Source organism: Kogia breviceps, chromosome 5 (assembly GCF_026419965.1).
Source record: "Kogia breviceps isolate mKogBre1 chromosome 5, mKogBre1 haplotype 1, whole genome shotgun sequence".
NCBI classification, from domain to species: domain Eukaryota; kingdom Metazoa; phylum Chordata; class Mammalia; order Artiodactyla; family Physeteridae; genus Kogia; species Kogia breviceps.
This window is the reverse complement of record NC_081314.1, coordinates 94918791-94938549: the sequence shown is the minus strand read 5'-3', so window position 1 is coordinate 94938549 and position 19759 is coordinate 94918791. Positions and strand designations below refer to the sequence as shown.

The 19759-nt window shown below is 36.5% G+C and overlaps 1 protein-coding gene across 8 annotated transcripts in view; it reads left to right on the top strand.

Annotated features, from left to right (window-relative positions):
* The window catches only part of DZIP3 (DAZ interacting zinc finger protein 3), a 121263-nt gene extending 102130 nt beyond the window's left edge, over positions 1 to 19133 (top strand). For 6 of the 8 annotated variants that reach the window (XM_067034695.1, XM_059063625.2, XM_059063620.2 and 3 more), the window contains 8 exons: positions 1297 to 1384; positions 2737 to 2838; positions 9463 to 9588; positions 11635 to 11774; positions 14923 to 15043; positions 15525 to 15671; positions 15756 to 15857; positions 17397 to 19133. In XM_067034695.1, coding sequence (XP_066890796.1) covers positions 1297 to 1384; positions 2737 to 2838; positions 9463 to 9588; positions 11635 to 11774; positions 14923 to 15043; positions 15525 to 15671; positions 15756 to 15857; positions 17397 to 17507 — 937 coding nt within the window. In that variant the 3' untranslated portion in view covers positions 17508 to 19133. Of the gene's footprint in view, positions 1 to 1296; positions 1385 to 2736; positions 2839 to 9462; positions 9606 to 11634; positions 11775 to 14922; positions 15044 to 15524; positions 15672 to 15755; positions 15858 to 17396 lie in introns of those variants that run through there. The other 2 variants (XR_009335733.2, XM_067034699.1) reach the window with 2 other exon arrangements.
* Positions 19134 to 19759: the final 626 nt, after the last annotated feature.

Below are 19759 nucleotides of genomic sequence, written 5' to 3'. Positions count from 1 at the left end.
TTTACTTTGTTGCTCTTGCTGTAGCACTGAGTAGTCTACTAAGTGCAGTAATAGCTGATGGAAGATTTTTCCCTTCCTCCACAATGAAACAGATCAAAAGTCTCAGTCAGAGACATGCATGAAGACCAGATATTTACAAAACAAGGTGGATTCTAATTGGAAAACTTTTTTCTAATTCTTTTCTCTCTTAAAGCTTGATTTTAAATACCTTTGGAAAAATACATTGAGGGAAAAATCAGTATTAACACCTAAAACCGTGTTAAAGGCAGTTTCCTGCTGTGCTACAAATGAGTGGTTTTCAAATTTTAGGCAGGCTGCATGGGATTCTTCAGTTTATAATTTTATGGGGTACACCTTTGAACTTAAGGAATTAATTAGATTAAAATCTCTGGGACCAAAGCATCACTACTTTTAATGATTATTATTTTAATATGATCATCATTATTCTTCAATTCTAAAGAATCAGAATCTCTGATGTTTAACAAGATTCCCAGGAGACACTGATTTGCATTCATGTCAGGGAAGCACTGTTGTAAGTCATCAGTCTATCTTTGCTTGCTAGAGGGAGAAAGGATGCTCTATAAATTAGAATATTATCAAGCTTCTTTGTATGAGATGATCTCAGTGATAACTTGTTATGCTCATTTGTGCCAGGTGATACTGGGGTGGGGATGTTTTAACAGATAGAGCCTTTTAAAAGGCCATGTGAAATCTCTCTTCTTGAGATGCCAGACCCTAAACACCTCAAAGCTGTTTTACTTAAGTCCTTTGATGGTCATGGTGGGCAGAGCTGCTGTGTTTGTGCAATTTAGCATATCATAGAGACAACAATCTAATTCATCCTCACAGAAGAGGTATTTCTTTCTAACTTTCCTTTCTATAGGGAATATCTTTTTCTAATTTGCAAAAGAGCCTGATAGGCCAACCGTGGCCCTGTGATGTCAGGGTTAATGTGTAGATAGTCCAAAACCTGCTTTCAGGATGTCAACATCTTTGAGAATGCTCCTGCATTGGATGGCTAGGTCAGTTTCCCTGTGTGGCCTCCTTTTCCTCCCTTCTTCAATGGAGGATTCCTATACAAAGGAATGTCTTTGTTTGCTAGGCTTTTAAAAAAAATTTGATAACAAGCCCTTTCATACAACTTTCTGCCCATTTGAGGTAATTGATGATAGAGGTAATTTTGTTGTTGTTTTACTTTATCTATATACATGCTAGAGAACATAATAGAAATTTTTGGAAATCTAAGTGGCATATAAAAAGAAAGAACTTTCTCTTGTGTCTCCATTTCTATACAAGCAACCTAAAATCACTTCAATTAAAGGCTGCAGTAGACAGTTGGAATGCCATTGTGACAGATGTTAGAAACAAGATTGCATTCCTCAGGGTAAGTCATGAAGTATTTAGAGTAAATTGACTAAATGGTGTAGGTGGTATATACTTAAAGAAAACATCTAACATTAAAAACAATTACTAGAGAAATTTAAGGAAGAATATGTTTTTTCATTGCAGTTATTAAAATTTATGCCTTTTTCAGGTTTGAGACTGATTACTTCCATTGTAGTTGGTTGTAGATAACATCCTAGGCTCTTACATGTGGTCTTCTAGGTCCTTAGTCTAGTAAATAGTAAACTCAAAAATTGTGCCTCACACTTAATTTTCCTAGAATTCCAAAGCTAACTCTGCTCCAGTCAGAAATAAATGTCTTAACTTGATCTGAGTAATCATATGTTTACAGAATTAAAAGGAAGATCAAGCAGATCTGTATTAGTTTTCAATCTTAACTTTTTATGTAGTTACTCCCTAATGCAAAATAATAAATTCTTAATTATTCATGTAATAGAATTAGGACTGTGCTAACAATAATCTAAAGAGGTAACCCACTGGATATTTGTCTAGCTTTGTCCCTGGTGGTCTTCCCTGTTTCTTTCCCAGACTCGTTCATACTCAGTGTTTAATGATGCTTAGCATATTTATTGCATTTATTCAAAGTTCTGGCCTCAAAAGAGATGCCCCTTGTTCTCTATCATTGTTTTCGTCTAAGAACGTGTCCTATATCTGGAAGTTTCTAAATGTTTGAAGGCTTTCTCTTCCAGCTCTTGTGGTTTGTTTACAAAATAACATATAAAGCAAAATGGGGACAATGCCAAAAATGTTGAAAGTATGTTTTTAAGCTCCAAGAATAGGAGTCTTACCTTTGGCAAAATCTAAGAAGAAAAAACAAAGGTATATGTGGAACTGGAGACAGCTACAGGTATAACTTTTAAGATTAAAAAAAATGTGGACATTCAAAAGTTTTCCCTAAAACTTCCCCTCCAGTTTTTAAAATGAACATTTGCAAGTAGTTCAACTCTTTGTTATGAATGCTTTTTCCCCCATATTTATCAGCAAGTAGATTATTTACATCTTCTTGATCTTTAGACTCTGTTTACTTTATATCAGTGGTTCCCATTTGGGGGCTAAAAATTATGGAAACACTGAGGAGTTATCACAGAGCTCTGTGAATTATGTGTCTCTGTATCTTGTCAATCAATAGATACTTCTAAAATTCAGCTATTTACATTTATGGATAGTGGTATATAGAGTTATTTTTATGTCAAATATTATTTTTATATTATTTCTGGCATAATAAATTGGAAATCACTCATCTATGTTGTACTATTCAAAACTACATCAAGTACTTCCATATGCTATTTCTTTGAAGTTGATTTTGCTGTAAAATATTGTTTCTCCTACTAGACACAGTATAATGAACAAATTAACAAGGTGAAGCAAGGGTTTGCCTTGAGTACCTTGCCTCCAATCCAGCTTCCTCCACCACCACCCAGTCCTGAGATACTGGTAAGAAATACAGTTGACTCTTGAACAACGCAGGGGTTGGGAGTGCCAACCCCCACCCCCACCCCATGCAGTCAGAAATCTGGGTACTGCTCTCTCTGCCTCACAAACAACGGAATTGATAAATGACTATCCAAGAACAGGAAGCTGAAACAGTTTGGATAGAATCAGGACTCAAACCCTAGGTTTTTGATTCCACATATTGTGATTTCTAATCAAATGCAAACTTTCTCCACATTTAGTTAATTTAAAGATCTGTAAAATGAAAATACAGGGATTGTATTTATTGAAAAAAATTGGTGTATAAATGGACTCACACAATTCAGACCTGTGTTGTTTAAGGGTCAACTGTATAACATTTTGAAAAATCACCATCTTCATCTTGATAAAATGGTAACAGCTTTAAAACACTGAATATGCATTATGTTTGTGTGTTCAAAGTGGAAAGGGCACATGTAGTGCGTATCATTTGTAATTATGTCCATTCCTGCTGTATCATCTACAGATGATATGACTAGTTGGCTGACTCAGCTGAGGCAAGAGGTAGGTTGTATCACTGGATTTTAGTAATGCGTTTGATATCTAAAGAGGTAATATATGCTCATTCATCCTGTCGATCACACTTACATTATGAGAGAAAACTGATGAATGCCTAGAATTCCCAATGCCCTCAAGTTACTGCTAGATGACTAAAACATCTCAGCATAATACCCTAGCATGCTGGACTTCACCCCCCCACTTCCACTTTAAACTCTGTTTTCCTTAACTTTTATCTTCTGTTCTACCTTTAACAGTAAGGACAGCTTTCATTTATGATCCTTCCCTGCTTACTGTAAGGGATAAATGGGTCTTCATCAGACAAACTAATCTCTATGCTATACTATTTATGTTAGCCTTCTTGGAAACATAGCACCTTAACCCAATAAACTCATACAGCTTTCCAAAAGACCTTTTAGAACAGAACCACTAGATAATAACCTTTATTATGATAACAGATCTGAGGGTAAGAAAAGAAGAAAGGTGTGATATATTTAGGGGTAGATCACTTTTGACATTAGCATTTCTGCTTATAGTAGAACTTTGAAAATGTTTTTTCTACAGATAGTTGAGTATATGAGAGAACTTAAAAATTATGTGAATTGTGTGGAGTTACACTATGTTTCAAAAGCAGAATTCAGAGCTGAAAGCATTATGATATGCACCATGGGCTTAGTTTAGAATGATAGTATTGCCTTTTTATATTTTTGGTTAATTCAGGTTTTATAGGAGCATTATATTATGGATATTATTATTCTAGGCTTTGAACACCATCATACCCAACTCTCCTGATAAGGAATGTGTTACGTAGATGACAGAAATCCTAGATTCCCTGTAGTTCTATGGGAAGTAACACATATTCTTGGTAGGATTTCTAGAACCCTGTTGCCTCTGCCTGTGTTCAAACTACTGCCTATAGGTTGTAGTTAAACTCTCCCATGACTCTAAATATAAAATGGCTCTAGAGACTCAGATGCTAGAAACAGAGATGTTCTTTGGAGTTTTCTGGAACCAGACTGGCATAATCTATCTGATACTAGTGACACTATAACTGACAAACATAATCAAACCTTGACCTCTACATCCTCATCCCTTCAGAGACTTGCTTATGGCTGATGTGGCTACCCAGGTTTAGTCAAGGGAAAAAACCCACTGGCAGTTAGGCTCAATGGAATTTATAAGCATCCCTTGCTAACACTTGAGAGGTACATGTGTATCTTTTGTGCTTCCTAACCAGAGTCACTGCTGTGCTTGATCAAAGCTGACAGTTTGTGTTAAAGTACAAGCATCAGTGACCACTGAGAATTAGTAGAACAGTTTGAGAGCACAGATGCTAGAAATGTGACCATTCTTTTTGCAATAAATTGAGGTGGTATTATACAATGGAAATACATTAGAGGTCTGGGTTCAGGTCCTAACTCTGTGAAGAACTGTGTTGGTTTTGGGAAACTCAGCTATCCCAGACTTCGGTTTTCCTATCTACAAATCAGGAAATTGTACTAGATGATCTGATCACTAAAGTCTGTCTTTTTGAGATTCTAGTATTGTAAAGATGGTTACCAGGTTTTAAATATATATAGTAGTCTAACCTGAGAAGTCTGGAATAATGGGTATTGTTCCCAGTTTAATCCAGTATTTTTATGTGTTTCATTATGTTTTGATTTTTGTAGCCTGGCTGTCTAATCCTAAAAGTAGTGTTAGGTAATTGTTGTCCTCAAAAAGAGCAGGACTACTAACTCAGTACCCATCATTCATTATTTAAGGACCTATATTATGAAAATTTTGAAACATACATAAAAACAGAATGATGAACCTCTGTGAACCCAAGAGCCAACTTCAACATCATTATCAACATTTTGTCAGTCTTGTGCCATGTCATCCCCTTCTTCCTCCCCACTGGAACATTTTAAAGTAAAACCTACATCTCATCCATGTATACTTTAGTATGCGTTCCAAAAAGATGAGGACTCTTATTCTTGAGATTTTTCTTGTTTCTTGAGGTAGGATTATATTGCTATAAACTTCCCCCTTAGAACTGCTCTTGCTTCATCCCATAGGTTTTGGGTCATCGTGTTTTCATTGTCATTTGTTTCTAGGTATTTTTTGATTTCCTTTTTGATTTCTTCAGTGATCTCTTGGTTATTCAGTAGTGTATTGGTTAACCTCCATGAGTTTGTATTTTTTACAGTTTTTTTTTTTTCCTGTAATTGATATCTAGTTTCATAGTGTTGTGGTCGGAAAAGATACTTGATATGATTTCAGTTTTCTAAAATTTACCAAGGCTTCGGGCTTTCCTGGTGGCACAGTGGTTGAGAGTCCACCTGCCGATGCAGGGGACGCGGGTTTGTGCCCCGGTCCGGGAGGATCCCACATGCCGCAGAGCGGCTGGGCCCGTGAGCCATGGCTGCTGAGCCTGTGCATCCGGAGCCTGTGCTCCACCACAGGAGAGGCCACAGCAGTGAGAAGCCCGCGTACCGCAAAAATAAATAAATAAAAAATAAAAGTTAAAATTTACCAAGGCTTGATTTGTGACCTAAGATATGATCTATCCTGGAGAATGTTCTATGAGCACTTGAGAAGAAAGTGTATTCTGTTGTTTTTGGATGGAATGTCTTATAAATATCAATTAAGTCCTTCTTGTCTAATGTGTCATTTAAACCTTGTGTTTCCTTATTTATTTTCATTTTGGATGATCTGTCCATTGGTGAAAGTGGGGTGTTAAATTCCCCTACTATGATTGTGTTACTGTTGATTTCCCCTTTTACGGCTGTTAGCATTTGCCTTATGTATTGAGGTGCTCCTATGTTGGGTGCATAAATATTTACAACTGTTATATCTTCTTCTTGGATTGATCCCTTGATCATTATGTAGTGTCCTTCTTTGTCTCTTATAATAGTCTTTATTTTAAAGTCTATTTTGTCTGATATGAGAATTGCTATTCCAGCTTTCTTTTGATTTCCATTTGCATGTAATATCTTTTTCCATCCCCTCAGTTTCAGTCTGTATGTGTCCCTAGGTCTGAAGTGGGTCTCTTGTAGACAGCCTATATACGGGTCTTGTTTTTGTATCTGTTCAGCCAGTCTGTGTCTTTTGGTTGGAGCATTTAATCCATTTACATTTAAGGTAATTATCGATATGTATGTTCCTATTACCATTTTCTTAATTGTTTGGGGTTTGTTTTTGTAGGTCTTTTCCTTCTCTTGTGTTTCCTGCCTAGAGAAGTTCCTTTAGCATTTGTTGTAAAGCTGGTTTGGTAGTGCTGAATTCTCTTAATTTTTTTTTAAATTCTCTTAACTTTTGCTTGTCTGTAAAGGTTTTACTTTGTCCATCAAATCTGAATGAGATCCTTGCTGGGTAGAGTAATCTTGGTTGTAGGTTTTTTCCGTTCATCACTTAAATATGTCCTGACACTCCCTTCCTGCAGATTTTCTGCTGAAAGATCAGCTGTTACCCTTATGGGGATTCCCTTGTATGTTATTTGTTGCTTTTCCCTTGTTGCTTTTAATATTTTTTCTTTGTATTTTATTTTTGATAGTTTGATTAACATGTGCCTTGGTGAGTTTCTCCTTGGATTTATCCTATATGGGACTCTCTGCACTTCCTGGACTTGATTGACTATTTCCTTTCCTATGTTGAGGAAGTTTTCAACTATAATCTCTTCACATATTCTCTCAGACCTTTCTTTTTCTCTTCTTCTTCTGGGACCCCTATAATTCGAAAGTTGTGCATTTAATGTTGTCCCTGAGGTCTCTGAGACTGTCCTCAATTCTTTTCATTCTTTTTTCTTTATTCTGTTCTGCAGTAGTTATTTCCACTATTTTATTTTCCAGGTCACTTATCCATTCTTCTGCCTCAGTTATTCTGCTATTGATTCCTTCTAGAGAGTTTTTAATTTCATTTATTGTGCTGATCATCATTGTTTGTTTGCTCTTTAGTTCTTCTAGGTCCTTGTTAAATGCTGCTTGTATTTTCTCCATTCTATTTCCAAGATTTTGGATCATCTTTACTATCATTACTTTGAATTTGTTTTCAGGTAGACTGCCTATTTCCTCTTCACTTATTTGGTCTAGTGGGTTTTTACCCTGCTTCTTCATCTGCTGCATATTTCTCTGTCTTCTCATTTTGTTTAACTTACTGCATTTGGGGTCTCCTTTTCGCAGGCTTCAGGTTCGTAGTTCCTCTTGTTTTTGGTGTCTGCCCCAGTGGGTGAGGTTGATTCAGTGGCTTTTGTAGGCTTCCCGGTGGAGGGGACTGGTGCCTGTGTTCTGGTGGGTGGGGCTGGATCTTGTTTTTCTGGTGGTCAGGGCCACCTCCGGTGGTGTGTTTTGGGGTGTCTGTGAACTTAGTATGATTTTAGGCAGCGTCTCTACTAATGGGTGGGGTTGTGTTCCTGTCTTGTTAGTTGTTTGGCATAGGGCGTCCAGCACTGGAGCTTGCTGGCGGTTGGGTGGAGCTGGGTCTTGGCGTTGATATGTAGATCTCTGGCAGAGCTCTCATCAATTGATATTACATGGGGCCGTGAGGTCTCTGGTGGTCCAATGTCCTGAACTCAGCTCTCCCACCTCAGAGGCTCAGGCCTGACAGAGGCTGGAGCACCAAGACCCTGTCAGCCACACGGTGAACTCAGTGACTTCCTTAGTATGAAGCTGCTACTGGACTTTGTGATCATAAAACTCAGTCCTTAGTCTTGTTCCCTACCCTCAGATTTATGCCTCAGGACTCTTACTCTTATTGGCTATAATCACACCACCATTTTGTACCTGAGAAAATTATAATTTTTAATGTCTAATATTGAAATTTATATTTCCCCAATTGTCTCAGAAATGTCTTTTTCTTAACTAGATTGACAGTACTTCCAGTGCGGTTATAATTACCATTACTTTAAAAACCCTAATTTTTAAAAAAACAATCCAAACAAGGTTTATGCTTTTCATTTGGCTTATTATTTTTCTTTAAAATATAACAGCTACCTAACTCCCTCCCTTTTATTCATATCATTTATCTGTTAAAAAACTAACTTCCTACATTATTGATGTAACTGATTGATTACATCCTTGTGATATCATTATACATATTCTTCTATTTCCTATAACCTGATCATTAGATCTAGAGGGTTAGTTAGAATCAGGTTCAGTATTTTTGGCAAGAGTACTTTATAGGTGATGATGTATACACACATTAGAAGACACACAGTGTCTCTCATTAATGATGTTAAGAATCACATGTCATCCTTATCTCTCCATTATAAAGTTCCCCATTAACTTTCACCCTGCTGGTTTCAGTATCGTTACTTAAGAGCTATCTTATGCTCATTTTTTAAATTCAACAAATAGATGAATTCCTGCTTTATGCCAGTGCTAGACCTGGCACATAGTAGATGCTCCATAAACCTGTCCTCTTTTGTAGTCCAGCCAATAAGGTATCCATCCCATTGGTAGATGCTAAGAAGGGCTAGCTTCCTACAACCCCCTGGGAAGTTCAGTAACATTCACAGGCATGTCTACAAGTCACTGTAGGAGGATTTATTCCCCTGGCCCACCTCACTTCAGCTTTCCACTGTCCTTGGAACTAAACATAAGGTCAGAACTCCACCAGGTGGTACAAGGTCCCTTCAATACATAATAGCAAAAGTAATATTTTCTATGGCCAACTTTGGTTCTTTAGCAGGATTTCTGAGTGTCAGTATTGTTTATCAGCATGGACAGTACTCATTGAGGAGCTCCTTTCCATAGTCCTATATTATTCCATTTGTCAGAGAACTTTAAAGATCACCTAACCCAACCCTCTTATTTTATAGATTAATAACTTGGTATCCAAGATTACCCAGCTAGGTGGAGAGAAAGTAGGACTAGAACCCAGTTTTCTTCTGTCTCCGTGCTCTTTAGTATATTTTACTGCCCTTTGCTTTTTCAAATATTCATATATTTAACTAATGTTATGACAACATTGTTTCTAATATGCTTTGTATCTAGATTTCAAATCAGTTCCCCCCCCCGAAAAAAACATTGCTCTATGAGTTTAGATTATTGACTATATAAATATATAAATACGTGGGGGTCTTGTTTTTATTTTCTATCTTTTCTATCTTAGATACAACAGTTCTTGGGAAGGCCCATTGTGAAAGAATCTTTCTTTAGACCTGTACTCACTGTTCCTCAAATGCCTGCCGTTTGTTCTGGAGTCATCTCTGCAACTGGTCAACCTAGACCCCCACTGGTACAGATCCCTTCTTGGTACAATATACATTAACTAGCTTGTTGTCACTTACAGTGGACTTCCAGAATGAATGTCTTCTCTTTGTTCATATACTTGATAAATAATGATGAAGGTGATGGTGGTAGTGATGATCATGATGATCATGATGATGACTGAATGAATAGTTCCATGTGAGGCACTGTGTTAAATGCATTATATATATTATTTAACTATTTCATTAAGTGATTATAACTTAGTTTTTAGATACAAAGATAAATATAACATTATAGTAGAGAATTCTTATAGTTTTGCTTCTATAACAGGCACTAATGCAGGGTAGTTGATACTTTTAACAGATAATTTATATTTAGCATGATTGTTGGCTTCTTTGCTTTTCAACCTACCAAAGTCACAACATTATACCACAAAGCTAAAGAAAAATTTTATATACACACACACGTATATGTGTGTATAGTAGGGCATTGTTTATAAACAGGTAATATAAATATCACCTTGCAATGTATTATACTATAAAGTTCTAAATCTTTCTAGCTACAAAGAGCCATATAAGCTTTATCCAAACCTGAAGAAGCAACAGAGAAATTTAAAATGATTAGGATTATTAGTTGTAATCTTGGTCAAGGTAAACTTTATTACAAGAAAAATCTTCTCTCAGATGATTGATGTTTAATATAATTAATGAAAAATTTCTCTAATCTTGACTTTCCCATAACTACCTTCTAGTCAGTTGGGGTTAATTTTGTACCTATGTATTTCTGACAGCCTCCCTTTGAAACATGTAGTCAAATGGACTTACTCATTTGTGTAGAGGCTGCCTCTCTATGAATAAATATGTATCTAGGCCTTAACATGTTTACTAAGTACCACATCTTTTTTATCACCATGATATTACAGTGTTGCTCATGTGGTTTGCTCCTGTACCATTCTATAAGGAACTATAAAATTTTATTGAAAACGTTAAAGTACCTCAACCTTCTAATAAGATTACTTCCTGATTCCTCTGAAAAAACTTGACACTGAGGCAAACCCAGATTTCTGGTGATATTCTGCTCTTTCTCTGACTTACTAGGCTTTGTGTGAGTAATTTCAGTGGCTGTTAGTAATTTTTCATAAGTAATAACCTTATATTTGAAAATAATCTGTAGTCTTAGGTAAAGGATGCATGTTTATAATTATCCTAGTAATCAGATAAGCACTTCAAAAATATTCACTTATTGATATTAATTAATTAGAAACGATGGTTCTAAGAAGGAACCATCATAAAATATGAGGAAAACTTTGATGGTTTCATGTCTCAAAGTTGTCGCTACTACTTCCATACCACCTTTGTAACATTTATGACACTGGGCAGATATTCTAGTAGTATTCTCATGTTTATTTAGTTGTTTGAAAATTAAACTTCATTATTTTTCTAATTATAAAAGTAGTATATGTTAATTATAAAAAAGCAAATAATATAGAAAAACATAAAGCATATACAAAGTATATAATAACTATATAAAGTAGAAAGCAAAATTACCCTGCTGTTGAATCCTAGAAAATAATCACTGTTTACAGATTATTCTGTATCTTACAGACCTTTTTCTGTGCATACACATTTTTAAAATGTTTTAATACTAAATGAGTTCTACCATAAATGCTGTGCTGTAGACTTTTTTTAAAAAATGAGACACATACTGTGGACATCTCGCATGCTCAGACATACGAATCTGTTTTTAAGGACTTGATTAGATATGCTACAATTTATTGACTTATTCCCCTATTAACAAACTTTAGGTTGCTTTCAGAAATGCACACTCTGTATGTATTTCTGTATATGTTTGCAATTACTGAGACTAGCATGAGCCATTTAAAAAATAAAGGTAAGCATATACAAACAGTTAGAAATATGGTGCTGTAAGGAAAAAAAATTCTAAAAAAGGAACATGTATGTCAGTATTCCTCTTCATTCTGCCCATTTTCTGAGATATGGAAATGTAATGTTGGCATGGAACTTTGCTTCCTAATAATTGAAGCTGATGGGTTGTAACTCTGTGCTTCTTACAGATGACTAGCATAGCCTGGACGGTGCCAGCACCTGTGGGAGAAGCTGTGCCTCCCAGTGCAGGTCTGGGAAGTGATCCCCCCATCATGAATTGGGAGAAAATTACAGACAGGCTGAAAACTGCCTTTCCACAACAGACCAGGTACCTTAAGTCTCTTTTAGTGTTGAGTACAGATCATACTCTATAGTTTCCACAGCTATAATTATGCCAATGAAACATTTCAGAGAAATATAACACCCCCACCCCCCACACACACAAAGTACAGGTATTTCCTAACCATGGCCTTGATAGGGAAAATGAAATTTATTAAGAAGGGACAGTTTTCAGTATAAATGCTAAACCCCTTCACTAAAATTATTAGTTTAAAGTCACGAGAGAGTAAACTTTTAAATTTAGGTTTGCTCATTTACTGAAAGTACAACCAGTTGTAAACCTACCCAATTTTATGCCACTAGCTCCAATAATTATCTTAATAACCTATTTCCAAAGTGAATTTTAAGTTAATTGTATGCCATATAAGACCAAACATAATCGGTTTTACTTTCCTGTTTCCTTAATTTTATTGAGGGTTCTTATAGTTTCTTTGTTAGGGGACAAAGAAAGGGGACATAGTTAAATGCAAGAAATCATTATTTTAGTGTGCTTTTCACAGTTCTGACTTCAGCAGAAAGCTATTTAATTCTACCCCTCCAGAAATGAAGTGTCTTTTATCTTTAATCTTGTATCAAATGAAATAATTCTGGTTTTCACTAGCATTTTCATTTGAAGATGAATGCTTTTATTTAATGTATGTACCATTATGTTTCAGGATTAGATTATGGTTTTATAAATATAATAGTGAATAGAAAATGAAAATAGAACTGTAATATAGTTTTTATAAATATATATAGAAAATAAATAGTAAATCAAAGGTAGTTTTATAAGGCTGATGACATGACATTTCATTTGAGAAAGAAAAATACTTTTATCATCCTACCCTATCCTACCAAAAATGTATATGCAGGCTTTGGGTCAATGGCTATGGGAATGGAAAAAGAACATATCAGTTAAAATATTCCTAGGTTTCTTTATGACATAATTAATGTGTCTTTCAGTCTTTGCTTTCATTTTCTGTTAAATCTTTGTTTTCTGTTTCCATATTTTACAAAAGTAGAAGCATTAACAATGATAGAAAGCGACTGATAGTAACATAGTTAAAAAGGAATATTTTAGTCTTTTTTTTTTTACATCTTTATTAGAGTATAATTGCTTTACAATGTTGTTAGTTGCTGCTGTACAACAGTGAATCAGATATATACACACACACACACACACACACACACACACACACACACACACACACACACACACACACACACACACACACACACACACACACACATCTCCATATCCCCTCCCTCTTGAGCCTCCCTCCCACCCTCCCTATCCCACCCTTCTAGGTCATCACAGAGCATTGAGCTGATCTCCCTGTGCTATGCAGCTGCTTCCCACTAACTATCTCTTTTACATTGGTAGTGTGTATATGTTAATGCCACTCTCTCACTACATTCCAGCTTCCCCTTCCCCCGCTGTGTCCTCAAGTCTGTTCTCTACGTCTGTGTCTTTGTTCCTGCCCTGCCACTAGGTTCATCAGTACCGTTTTTCTAAATTCCATACAGATGCATTAGCATCCGGTATTTTGTTTTTCTCTTTCTAACTTACTTCACTCTGTATGACAACTCCAGGTCCATCCACCTCGTTACAAATAACTCAATTTTGTTCCTTTTTATGACTGAGTAATATTCCATTGTATATATGTGCCACATCTTCTTTATCCATTCATCTGTTGATGGACATTTAGGTTACTTCCATGTCTTGGCTATTGTAAATAGTGCTGCAGTGAACATTGTGCTACATGTATCTTTTTGAATTACGGTTTTCTCAGGTATATACCCAGTAGTGGGTTTGCTGGGTCATATGGTAGTTCTATTTTTAGTTTTTTAAGGAACCTCCATGCTGTTCTCCATAGTGGCTATATCAATTTACATTTCCACCAGCAGTGCAGGAGGGTTCCCTTTTCTCCACACCCTCTCCAGCATTTGTTGTTTCTAGATTTTTTGATGATGGCCATTCTGACTGGAGTGAGGTATTACCTCATTGTGTTTTTGTGTTTTTTTTAATGTATTTATTTTTGGCTGCATTGGGTCTTCGTTGCTGTGCGTGGACTTTCTTTGGTTGTGGCGAGCAGGGTCTACTCTTCATTGCGGTGCATGGGCTTCTCATTGCACTGACTTTTCTTATTGCAGAGCACGGGCTCTAGGCTTCAGTAGGCTTTAGTAGGCTACTGAAGCATGGGCTTCAGTAGTTGTGGTGCTCAGGCTCAGTAGTTGTGGCTCGTGGGCTCTAGAGTACAGGTTCAGTAGTTGTGGTACACAGGCTTAGTTGCTCTGTGGCATGTGGGATCTTTCCCACAGGGCTCAAACCTGTGTCCCTTGCATTGGCAGGCGGATTCTTAACCACTGCACCACCAGGGAAGCCCCTCATTGTGGTTTTGATTTGCATTTCTCTAATGATTAGTGATGTTGAGCATCTTTTCATGTGTTTGTTGGCAATCTGAATGTCTTCTTTGGAGAAATGCCCATTTAGGTCTTCCACTCATTTTTGGATTGGGTTGTTTGTTTTTTTGATATTGAGCTGCATGAGCTGCTTGTATATTTTGGAGATTAATCCTTTGTCAGTTGCTTCATTTGCAAATATTTTCTCCCATTCTGAGGATTGTCTTTTCATCTTGTTTATGGTTTCCTTTGCTGTGTAAAAGCTTTTAAGTTTCATTAGGTCCCATTTGTTTATTTTTGTTTTTATTTCCATTTCTCTAGGAGGGGGGTCAAGAAGGATCTTGCTGTGATTTATGTCATAGAGAATATTTTAGTCTTGAGTAAGAGAGCATTAAGAGATATGATATAATGAGCTCAGTACATAAATAGATAGATAACATAAATAGATAACAAACTTAATTTTCACACAGTGAGCTTTTAAAAACAGTTAAAATCTCTTTTTGGAAAGAAAATAAATACTAAACTTTATCACTCACAAACACATTAAGTATCATTAATCAATACATTAGGAGTTTTCATTTTGGTTTAAAATAAATGCAGATGGACCTGTGATCACTTTTTTAGATCAGAAATCTAAAGGGTCACATCTGTATGCTACATTATCAATCCTATGATAGGATTTCATATCTCCTTTGGAGGGCACATCCTCAAGGCAGTAGGAAAATCACCAGTGCTCTTTCCTTGATCTCTTCCAGAAAGGAGCTTACAGATTTCTTACGGAAATTGAAGGATACTCATGGGAAGTCCTTATCTAGACTGACATTTGATGAAATTGTTCACAAGATTTCCCAATTTATTGACCCCAAGAGATCTCAGGTAAAAAAAAAAAAAAAGAAAAGACACCTTTATCTCCTGGCCCTTATCTGTAGTAGTTAGCCATATTATCTCCATTACATGATCAGGAAATAAGTCTATAGTCATATTAAATCATCTATTAACAACAAACAATTCAGCTTGACAAATGGCATGGGAAACACCACCTGATCATTCTAGAATAAAACTGACCCTCTTGAAATTTACTCTAGGTTATTTTGAATGGCTCTAAAAGGAGACATTTTTTCTAATTTTCTGCAAAGACTTGTTTTAATTGAAAGAGCATCTAGAGTTATTTTTGGTTTTACCTGGTTCTTAGTATATAAGTAATATTGCCAACATTTATTTCAAGATTTCTCATGAACCTGATTAACCTTTACCCTTTTGCTAATTCTCACAGTAGCCTATTCTATGGTATTTATCAGTTCTTCCTGTTTTAGTTCAATTCTAAAAAAAATAATAAGCATAATATTCTAATTTTCAGAGTCAAGGAAAATCAGTGCCAAATGGTAATAGTGCTTCACCCAGCCATACTCCTCCACCTCAGGCTAATGCTGCCCAGCCCTCAAAACCAGCCCGGAGGCCCCTCAGTTCACAAGGTCCTGCCACATGGGAAGGAGCCAATAATTTGGTGAGACTGAGACTTGATTCTGAATACATTTAAAGTTAGAGGAGAGAAATGAGCTGAATTTAACCTTATGTGTATTCTCCCTAGGATGATGAGGAAGAGGAAGAGGAACCTTGTGTGATCTGTCATGAGAATCTCTCTCCAGAAAACCTCTCAGTTTTGCCCTGTGCGCACAAATTCCACTCTCAGGTGAACTTATCTTTTTAATATTTTGCCATTAATCAATTAAGTGAAATTCATACTGCATTCCTTGAAATTGTATACATGTATCATCCACTGCTGTGTCATGGATTTCACTGGATATAACTCTGGGCTTTTGGGTACCGTACAGAAGCATTTATATGTTTTCCCATACCTAGCCATGGATTGCATTGTGTTTTCTCAGATCTCAATACACCTAGCAGGAGAAGGGGACAATGATGAGATTTAATGGGACAGAGTGGCAGTTCCTTTGAACAGAACTGGAAGGAATGTTGATTGACTTGGCAGTTGGCAGTTTAGCAACAGTGCCACTTCACCTTGGCTTGTTATAAATAGTGTCCTTTGTCCACACCTAATGATAGCCAACTGATGTTATACGGCTTAGGACTTAACAGTCTGTCCAGGCTCCTGTATTTGCTTTTGAAGATGCTGAGGCCTGAGTTTTGATGTTATAAAAATGTGAGGCTGGCATATCTTTTGTTAATTCTTGGCATTTATATAGATTAACTTCGGGTGTTGTTGATGTGCAAGTGCTATTGATATACAATTTATGATCCAAGTCTTCTGATGCAGAGGTGTAATCTGACACAGGAAAAGATAATCTTACACAAGAAAGGCTTCTCAGGGAAGTGAACAATAGCCAGCTCATTCAAGCCGTATCTGTAAAACATCATTTCAAAGACATGTGATACCTGGTACAGAATTATGTTTTGTATCTGCTTTGATAAGAAGAGATATACACAGAATGGATAATCCCAAAAGACCTCCAGGATAGATACTTAGCCATCTGGTTTTCCCATTTGAAGTTTTAAAAGTCCTAAAGATCCATTTAGAAAATAAATGTTTCACAAAACTTATTTTATTCTTTGCCATTGCTCATTGAATAGAAAGCAGATAATGCATTCAGGTTACTCTCTAGAGTTAATGGGCCTCGTATCTATTGCCTATTCTTAATCCTCTCTCATCTGACTTGGGTCTCCATTATTCATTCATGTAAAAATGATTTGTTTTTGGAGAGTCAGTATTCAAGCAAATAACTTAATAGATAGTTCATAGCCAAAGAGTACTACCATTATGACCAAAGAAAGAGCAATCTGAAAAGTATATCCATTATCTAGGGATTTTAACTTCAAAACACCATAAGCACTTGATACAAGGTATTTATGACATTTGTATGTTTAGGTATGACTCTAGATTATAAATTAGAATAATATATAATAAACTAGAGAAAAAATGTAATAGGTTTCCTCAACCTCCTTATTAGGAAGAACTAGTCTTCCTGAAGATTGGGGTTTGGGGGAAGGATCTTAATAGAATAAACTGGCTGAAAGGTGTTCTCCTGTTACCAACTATATTGCTCAGCAAACCACAAAGTTCCATGATTGCAGCAGTTTTCATGGCAATCCACCAAATAAGGCTCTGAGATCCACTGGAAGATATGTTGGTTGGCAACACTGATGTGTGGGCTAACAGCTGCCTCTGCTAGGCTAAATCTGAGAGACTGACATGAATCTTTTTGCTCCTTAGTGCATTAGACCTTGGTTGATGCAACAGGGGACATGCCCAACCTGCAGACTCCACGTTTTGCTACCAGAAGAATTTCCTGATCATCCCAGCCGGCACTTGCCCAAGATCTGATACAACAGGGTGACTATGCAAGGGAAGTTCAATTTTCAGACTGCAACATTTAGTTTTGCCTTTTATTTGGGCTGATGATAGTGTGAGTGATGTGAAGCAGTATGCTCTTCAGTATTATGCAAAATAAGCTAGCTAAACTCATCAAAGCTGCAGCCAAAGAGGAGAGGCCAAATCTTTAGGACTGTGAACTGAATTGAACAGGTTTAAAGAAGATAGAATTTTAAAAGTTACATTATATTTGCCCTTACCTTAGCAGGTATTTTCTTCCAACATAAAGATGATTACTGTTTGCATGTATACTAGGATGTCTTCTTTTGTCCTTATTCCACTCATCCTTTACCTTCTCTCAAATATACTACACTTTAATTTCCTAAAATAAATGTAAACAAGAGTAGGAAAATTCCACAGATTTTAGTTTTCCTTTTAACTTTTAAAATTGATTATAAAAATATATATTATTTATTTACATTTTTTTCTCTATCTTCCCTATTCTTTTCTGTTCTCTAAAATACATACCTATGAATAGATTATGAGCTACTTGAGGGTGGGGTCCAAACAGTGGTGGTTTCAAGCTGGCTTATACTGGTTTATGAGAGACAACTATTAGTTTCAGGAATTTTGTGAGCCAGTTACTCAAATTGTTGATAGCTTGAAATCTGCCATAGTGGGAGTGTTTTACACAATAGAAATTGGTAAACGCTATAAGTTAGGGCTTATTTTCCCCTCAAGAGCTGGTTATTAAACATTTACCAGTATACCTCTGGGACCATGTCTGATGATTCTTACTGTTCTCAATGTCTTGCACAGTAGATGCAGCATAAATAGTCCCCAGAATTAGAAATCAGGAGGCAGTAAGAAAAGTTACTGTGCAAATTAAGTCATTTGCTCAGTTGAATAACTTTGGTCATTTGTAAACATGCTCTTCAGACCCTAATCATTTATACTTTGGAGAGATTTTTTTTCTGCCTTAAAAGTTTCTTATTTCACTTTCTCATGCTGGGGGCTTACTGTTTGTGTATAGTTGCTTCTTATGACAGAATTGACACCCACTGAGCTAAAGCTGCACATCTAAAGCTTGTCACTGAGAACTTATTCTTAGAGGTCAAAAACCTATTCTGAAATTAGTACTGTGTAAATTCTATAAGTGTTGTACATGTCTCTAGCTACAAAATTAAAAGAATTCAGTGACCTTGTAAGAAAAATGTTACTCAGTTCATATTATTTTCCATAAATTAATGAAATTCATACAGTGAATAAGTGTTTCCTGACTCAGCAACTATTTTACCTGTATATTTCAGTGTAAATATATCTTGAATTTACTTTAAATCTCTATTTAAAATTATTATTTCTATAATTGTATGCTAAATGTTTTCTTCTCTAATGAGAATAGACTGGAAACTGGAGGAAAATACCCCAAATGAAGGCAGTCATCTAGACTATGTAAAGTGCCAAGAATGTCTTAGAATTGTACAATTCAGAACTTAAAGGGCCTTTAATAATTATCTTGTCTAACACCTCAAGGTCATGGTCATATAGCAAATTACCTTGTAAAACAAATATTTTTTAGTGTATGTTTACAACTGTAATTTCACTTTCATGTGGGAAAGAATAAATGTTTCTTAATTGAATAACTGTTTTATCTGTGTATATTACTTTAACTGTGTCCTAAAGCTACTTGAAATCTCTATTTCAAACATCTATTTCTGATTCATTGTGCTTAAACTTTTTCTTCTGTTGTGAGAAAGGATGGGAAAATATCCAAAAGGAAGGCAGAGACGGCTTAAAGATGGTGGAAGAGTAAGATGCGGAGATCTCCTTCCTCCTCACAGAGACATCAGAAATACATCTACACGTGGAACTTCTCCTATAGAACACCCACCGAACGCTGGCAGAAGACCTCAGACCTCCCAAAAGGCAAGAAACTCCCCACGTACCTGGGTAGGGCAAAAGAAAAAAGAATAAACAGAGACAAAGAATAGGGACGGGACCTACACCAGTGGGAGGGAGCCGTGAAGGAGGAAAGACTCCCACACACTAGAAGCCCCTTCGCGGGCAGAGACTGCGGGTGGCGGAGGGGGAAGCTCCGGAGCCTCAGAGGACAGCTCAGCCACAGGGTGCAGAGGGCAAAGTGGAGAGATTCCCGCAGAGGATCTGTGCCTACCGGCACTCACCAGCCCAAGAGGCTTGTCTGCTCATCCACTGGGGAGGGCGGGGCCGGGAGCTGAGGCTCGGGCTTCAGTCAGATCCCAGGG